Genomic DNA, 7426 nt, shown 5'->3' on the forward strand with positions numbered 1-7426 from the left:
ATTCATTCTCCTCTCTCCCTCCGCAGGGTGTTGCCACACTTGGTAAGGGCTCTTGCGCAACGGGTAGGTTTCTTTTTATAAAAGTGACGGAGCCCTTGTGGAACCGCGTGCTAAGCACAGGGGAAAATTTGAAAGAGCACAAAAAAAAAAAAAAAGTAAGGAAATAGAAGATCTGCCCAAATAGCCCTGCTGGTTGTGAGTCAACTGGAACATGAGCGAGTGTCACCATGAGAGGCGCTTGGCTGGGACCTGGCTGTCAGGTGGTTCAGATGGACAGCAGGAGCCAAGACCCCTTTGTCCCACTCCTGGCCCTGCATCAGCTCAGTGACTTTATCTGAGCTCGCTCTGGGTGACTGACCAGATGGGGCAACCTGAGAATCCCCATATCATTTTCTGTCTTTGTTTCCCCCCTTTTGGGCTCTCCAGGCTTGCTGTAGTTCAGATTAATTACATCCCTTCTTTGACATTTGCTTCATCAACAAAACTTCAAGCATCAGCGCAAACACAGATCCTTTAACCTTCCTCAGTAGTTCCTTTCCAAACATATTTTGTTCTTACAAAGCTCTTGCCAGCCGAAACTGTTTTTCTTCTCTTGCTTGAGAGGGAAAAACAAACCAAGGCATATGCAAACAAAAGCTGTTCTGCTAACCAAGCCTGAACCCCTGCTCGAGTTGAGCAACCTCCCTCTTCTAAGAAGCGTTGCCTCTGGGTGACACCATATGACTGACCGTCTATCACCTGACTCGGCAACAAGCTGGAGCCCTGGCAAAAGGTGCTGAAGAAAGCATGTACACTCAGGGCATAATTGGTTTTTATTACACTTTTAGAACTAGATATTTATCTTTTAAAATATTTCCTTTCTACAGAGCTTACCAAGGATGAAAGCAATCCTGTCTAATGAGTTACAGGGTCAGTTGTTTTCAAGCCACAGTTAAGAGGTAAAATTGGGTAGAAATTGTCAGAGAAAATACAACTTGTTTTTATTTTTTCCTCATGACTGTTAAGTTTTGAAGTACACTTCATGCTGGAGATGCTATATAGAGTGAGCATATATATTTTTTCTTCTGTTTCTCTCTACTCATTTAACATTTTTTTTAAAAATCCCAGTCTTGACATTGTATTTCATCTTTCTGGCTTTTTATTCTTGTTTCAGATTCATTATGCTGTTTTCTAGCACATTCTTTCATTATTTCCCATGTGTTCCTCTTGTGTTATCACTGGTTTCTCTCCAGTCTCCCCCTAAGTGTTTTCAGTACCAGTATACCAAAGTTTTGCCATTTGACCTTCTGAACTTTTCTGTATTTTTCCCGTTTCTCTTCTTGCTGGCTCAGATCTCTCTCTCTGCCCTCTGGAATGATATGTCTTGTTCCATTAATCCCAAGAGCCCACAATGATAAAATAAAATCCCAGCTCCCCCTTTTTTTTCCTCGCCTGTTAGTCAGACCACTCTTGTCTTTGTTTCTTCAAACGGAAACACTGAGGCTTGGAGAAGCCAGTTTTTTTCATGAGCACAGCAGGTCATTCCTAGAACTGAGAACTGAATGCAGGAGCGTGCCCCAGTCGCGCTCTGTAAATACAGTGCATTTCCTATCCCTGCCCATCATTACCTGCATCTCTGTGTTGCTCTTCTCAGACTTTTCCTCGTGTTCAGACTCCTTTCCATCTGTAATCTCTGCACGGTGCATCCTGTGTGTCCCACTGATCCAGAACTGATCACGCCATATTGTCTTCGGGTCTGTCCTTACAGTTTCGTCCAGGCTGACATCAGCAGGCTGGGTCACTTCAGCTCCTCTTATCCTGTTGTCTGTGAGCAGCTGCAGGGCACTTGGCAATGTTCCTCAGCGAGTGCATCATCCTGCGTCCGAGCATCACCGCGTACAGTAGCGTTACTAATGGTGCGCTGTCCCTGTCCTGGCAGATCTTCGTCCGCAGCACGGACTGTGATCGGACGCTGATGAGCGCAGAGGCCAATCTGGCGGGCCTGTATCCCCCAGAGGGACAACAGATGTTCCACCCTAACATCTCCTGGCAGCCTATCCCCGTGCACACAGTGCCCGAGTCCGAGGAAAGGGTAAGTTAGTCTCGAGGATGTGTACTGACTGTTCAAGTTAGTGTGTTACACCAGCTTCTCCAAAAGTCTTTGCTTCAGTCTCAATTCAGATTGTCTTGAACCTCTCCTGGGACCTGCCTAGCAGAGGTTCTTCTGTTCTCAGAACAAGACGAGAATTCAGGGGCTGTGTTCAGTCAATCCGTTAGCTGCAACACCTCAGCAGACCACCCACAATCTTGGGGTTGCTATAGATGCACCTCGCTAGTCAGAGTTCCGCTACAGTTGCGCATGTTGACTACAAATTCTGTACTTCAGTGTTCTCAGTGACCCAGCTGCTCTTCTTGTCTCTGCCCAGCTACTGAAGTTTCCTTTGAACCCCTGTCCCCGGTATGAACAGCTACAGAATGAAACACGACACTCAGCAGAATACATAAATAAGACCAAAGAGAACTGGGTAAGTGATTGCTTGCATGAAATAAGGTTGTCTTAGGCTTTATCACCTCTATATAATCAGAGCTCTGAGAAATGGGTAGGAATACCTCTGCACAGAATGAGATTAGAAAATTGAAGGCCTTTCTCTTTGCTCATCCCTACAGCAATTCCTGCAGATGGTGGCAAATGAGACTGGGATCCGGGATGTCTCTCTCGAGGGTGTTTGGAGTGTGTACGATACACTGTTCTGTGAAGTAAGTTTGGCCGTCATCTTACAGCTGTGGGAATTTGGTCTTTAGGGCTCACTGGATTTGGCAGAATATTATTTTGGAAAATCCCATAAAACAACTTTTCACCATTCCCACCCTACAGTTAGGAGTAACGTTCTAATTTCAGAATAATAACAGTTCCCACTCACTAGAAGTATTACCTACTTTTGCACTCTATAACCTCCCACCTTGTAGCTTAGATATGTATTGTGCTGGAGCCAGAAAAAGTCCCACCTGCATAATAAATACTCTAATTTTGAAAGTCACTGGAAAACTACTGCAGTCTGAAATCTTTAGATCTCTGTGGAGAAGTCTGAGTTAAGTAAGGTAGAAATGAGATCTCTGGAAACTGAAGAAGCGTTAACTTTATGATTTAAGTTGGGAGCTTAAATTAGGACTATTCCTGGTTCTACCTCTCTGTTACTTTAGATCAATCACTTTTCTTTCTGTGCTTTTGTTAATGCCATCTCTAAAAGATAATAATGCTCTTCTAGGTTAAGTGGGGTTCACCTGCATCTGGTTTTTGACCTATTATAAAGTCCTTTGCCAAAGAAAGACTCTAGAGACAGATGTTACCCTTTTACTGTCTGGGGTGGAGCACCAGACTCTGTATTCACGTGAAGTTTTGTTGAAAGCACATCTCATGAAGGCTTAAAAAAAATAAAAAATTGGGTTAGCTGTGCTGTAATAGTGCCGAAGTAAAGGTCACGTATACAGGAGAATTACAGTTGTTGCATCCGAGTCTATTTGTGTACAGCTATACAGCATGATGAAGTAAATTACAGAGATCTTTCCTGTCCAACTAGCTAGTTGTGGAAGAAGCAGCAGACCCAAGCATTTTGACACCGTGTCATGCTAATTCTATGGAGCAGCAAAGCTACTTAGCTTGCTGGCAGTGGTATACAGTGGTGTGCACTCTTTTGGGGGTGTAAAAGATAAATCTGCATGGAATTGCACTTTGCTAGGTAAAGCAAAGCAGCCTGAGTTGCTGCAAGCTGAGAGTATTGCAGTCCAGAGCTGCATTGCACCATGTAAATTTGTCCTTGGGATCACAAACCTCATCTCCTGTCTTGTAACAATCACAGTGAAGCAACTTCTGTCTGTCAGTAGCAAAATCCTTTGGTCAGAGATACCAGGAATTTCAAATGTTCATTTTCAAGACTCGGTGAGCCTGCAGATTGGTCCTGGAAGGCCAGCTGACAACTACTATAATCCCCATGAACTTGGAGAATAACTCGCTGTCCTAAAATGAAACTAGAACGTTTAGAGGAAGGGAAGTTTTACTCTCAAAACTATACCCTCAGGCTGATCAGTCTCTTCAGCTGCTTTGGACTTCCTCCTTTTTGATCACTCTTACAAACAGTGCCCTGAAGAGAAGGACTGTTTTTCTCACCTGAGCCAGTAGATTCATTCTACCATCTGGATGGAGAAAGTTAAAAAGTCCAAACCACTCAGAATGGGCCCTTAAGGATATTCAGCCTCATTTTCTGGCAGTTCAGTGGGATGCGGCACAGCAAATCGCTCCAAGTAATGCTAGGGAACCACAACTGCCGTTTTCCTGCCAGTATAACTAATCCTTTCTTGTAATGGGTTGGCTGCAAAGCAAATTCTTCTCTTGGTTCCCAGTTCTGTGTATTCTGGGTTTGAGTACTGGGCTTTGTCAGTGCTGCATCCCACTATTAGGTCTGCAGAGCGCTCGCTGACTTTCTCCAGTATCCTTCAGTGTCCCTCAGAGCCTCCAGAGAAGTTGTGCTGCGGGTACACCAGAAACCTGCAGTTGGTGCTCTCTCACTTGTATTTTTTAATTTTTTGACTGCATGCCATCTGCAGGGCAGAACCAGACACACGTAAAGTGAATGCCCCAAGATTATTGTATTGACATAACCCTGCACTCCAGTTGTGTTTTCACAGAAATGTAGCTCCTAGATTTTAATCTTTAGGCTTCTCATTATTAGTTTCTGAAACAACATTAAAGCCCACATATATTCTTTGTACGCAGCACAGCAGTGTGAGGATGGAAGCATAAACAGAAAGGGGTGTACTTAAAATAATATAGGAAATCAGTAGCAGTATGGGCAGGATGCCAGACACCCTGACTCTCATTCTCTGGTTAGGCTGCGATCCGTGCTACCTGCAGATGAGTATTCTGTTTCTCTTTCTAGCAAGCACACAAAATGGATTTGCCTGTATGGGTGACACCAGATGTCATGACTCAATTGAAGGAACTAAAAGACTTTGGTTTTGAGTTTCTGTTTGGGATCCACAGTCGGGTAGAAAAAGCTCGTCTGCAAGGCGGTGAGTGCACCAGGGAGGGAGCGAGCCTCATGCTGCTCTGTCTAGTTTTTGCCTCTTACCAGCTGTTCCCTTTCCTCAGGAGTCCTGCTGGATCACATAAGAAAAAATCTAACCAAAGCAGCAGATAACTCTGCCCACCAGAACCTGAAACTACTTGCCTATTCAGCAGTAAGTCAGAGCCTGGGGCTAGCTTTTATCCATCTCCTCCTCCTCACAGGGGATTGGGGCTTGGTGATAGTTTTAACCCTTTCTGGCTTCTCTACAGCCCATGTAGTGATGAGGACATGCATCTTTGCCTGTGGCTGGGTGGGATGCGCAGGATCTGGCATCATTCCTCTGGGGCCCCTGAGGAAAATTCCCAACCTGCGCTTTGTTCCTGTTAGCTCAGGCTTGGGGATGAGACTGGCAGGCTTTGGGGAGCTGCTGCTGTATTTATTTGGTAGATGGGTTGATGCAACTCGGATGCGATGTTTCAGCAGTGTACATACAGAGTCATCCCCCCTTTCCAGCAGCCTACTGACTGGGAAGTCAAGCATCTCTCCCGAACTGCTCCCTAGAGGTTAATTCTTAAAGAACAATGCAGAATATGTATGGCTGAGTTTCACTTCCTCCCCTGCTCTGGCACTGTCACAGATCACCACTCTAGCAGTACAGTTCCTCTCCCTTTTTCCAGATGGAAGTTACAAAGGTGACATCCCCTCAGCACTGCCCTGTCCGTTACTGGTATGGTCTGAGCTGCCCTGCCACATCCATAAGGGTGACTGATTTGGTTTTTTTCCCTCTTTCTCAGCATGACACCACACTTGTGGCACTGCAGATGGCTCTAGATGTCTACAACAAGATTCAACCACCATACGCCTCATGTCATTTATTTGAGCTGTACCAAGAGGATGATGGGTGAGGGATGCAGTAAAGACATCTGCTGGGATTTCACCTCAAGGGTTAGATACCTAGGCTAGGCTCCACCCTAGGGGGATACAATTGTGCTCCTCGTGGCAGACTTTTAGGAGGAAAACTACCACCAGAATAAAGGAAAGGGTGTGCACCCTGAGTTTTTGGGAAGGGATGGCTTTAGCTGGAGAAAAAAAAATAAAAAAAAATCTGTGTTTTGTTTTCAGTAACTTTTCTGTGGAGATGTTTTTCCGGAACGAGAGTGGGAAGGAACCTTTCCCACTGACAATCCCTGGCTGTCAGCATAAATGCCCACTGCAAAGATTCTTGGAACTCACCGATCCTGTTGTTCCCCAGGACTGGAAGCAAGAATGCCAGATAGCAAGCAGCATGCACAACACAGGTGAGCTGAGGCTGGACCAGAGCGTGGCAGAAGGGGAAAGCTTGGACGATACCATGTTGATCACTTGTTTTCTCTTTTGCAGAACTCTTTGTGGGTCTGGCTGTGTGTGGATCCATTCTCCTTCTCCTTATAATCCTCCTCTTGACTGTACTCTTTCGCATACAGTCTCAGCCCCCCGGCTACCGGCATGTTTCGAATGAGGGAGAAGAGCAGGCCTGACAGTTGCTTCAACTCCTTCCCAGGCAGTAGGAGGAAGCAGTGTTGCCCCGAAGGATGACTGGGCACCTTCAGTTACTGAGCATTCTTCTGCTTTGGCCATTGCTTCCCAGAATGCAGCTGGACTTGATTTTTGGATCCTTCCTAAAGGTGACATCCCAGAGAGAGATGACTGAGCTACTCTAATGGAAATGACACCTTAATTCTGAAGCCAGTATACTGTGTGGTGCCCCCAGCCCTCATACAGCTTACCTAGTCTGGGATTCCCAACGTGGCCAGTTGGAGCTGGTCAAGAGTTTTCCTCCTTTCAGTGAATGTAAATGTTACCACTCACCATGACTGCGGCAGAGGGGATTGGGCCTCCAGCAGCTGCCACACCCAGTGCAGTCAGGAGTTGCATCTCTCATCAGAGTCAACCTGCTTTGAGTGCTTTTCTCTCAAGCCATGGGGCTGATGATGGTGGGAAGGCTGGGCTTGGAGCAGAGGGCCCAGCTCACCAACAGTGCACCAAGACTCAGCTACTGTCCATGCAGAGGGAACTGCTGCGGATGATGGCAGACAGTGAAAAGCATTTTTTCAGGTTGCTGCTAAGTAGCTGCTGCTGACAACTGGTGGTTTTTTCCCTCCTCACCTTGTGGTTCAAGAGAACTGACCTGGAATCAGGACAAGACTGAAAACCTGGCAGTAGTTTCTAGGATTCAGCTCAGAGTAGGTTACCTATGATCCAAAGAAGTTCTGAGAGCTTCATCACAGATGAATTCCTGTGACCGTAGCAAACCCACACCCAATTTCTTGTGCAGTGTTGGTTTTAGAGAGTCCCTGTAGATAAGAAACTTGGGTCCTGTCTAAATATTCATCCTTCGAATTTGA

The 7426-nt window shown here is 45.8% G+C and overlaps 1 protein-coding gene across 1 annotated transcript; it reads left to right on the forward strand.

Moving 5' to 3' along the window:
* The first annotated feature begins 1831 nt into the window (after positions 1–1831).
* Positions 1832–7073, forward strand: ACP2 (acid phosphatase 2, lysosomal). Its single transcript, XM_010078258.1, has 8 exons — positions 1832–2071; positions 2406–2504; positions 2647–2736; positions 4914–5046; positions 5126–5214; positions 5837–5943; positions 6165–6340; positions 6423–7073. The coding sequence occupies exons 1-8, from the start codon at positions 1832–1834 to the stop codon at positions 6557–6559; spliced, it is 1071 nt and encodes a 356-aa protein (XP_010076560.1). The 3' UTR covers positions 6560–7073.
* Positions 7074–7426: the final 353 nt, after the last annotated feature.

This window comes from Pterocles gutturalis, unplaced genomic scaffold (genome assembly GCF_000699245.1).
Source record: "Pterocles gutturalis isolate BGI_N339 unplaced genomic scaffold, ASM69924v1 scaffold42083, whole genome shotgun sequence".
In the NCBI taxonomy this organism is placed as follows: Eukaryota; Metazoa; Chordata; class Aves; order Pterocliformes; family Pteroclidae; genus Pterocles; species Pterocles gutturalis.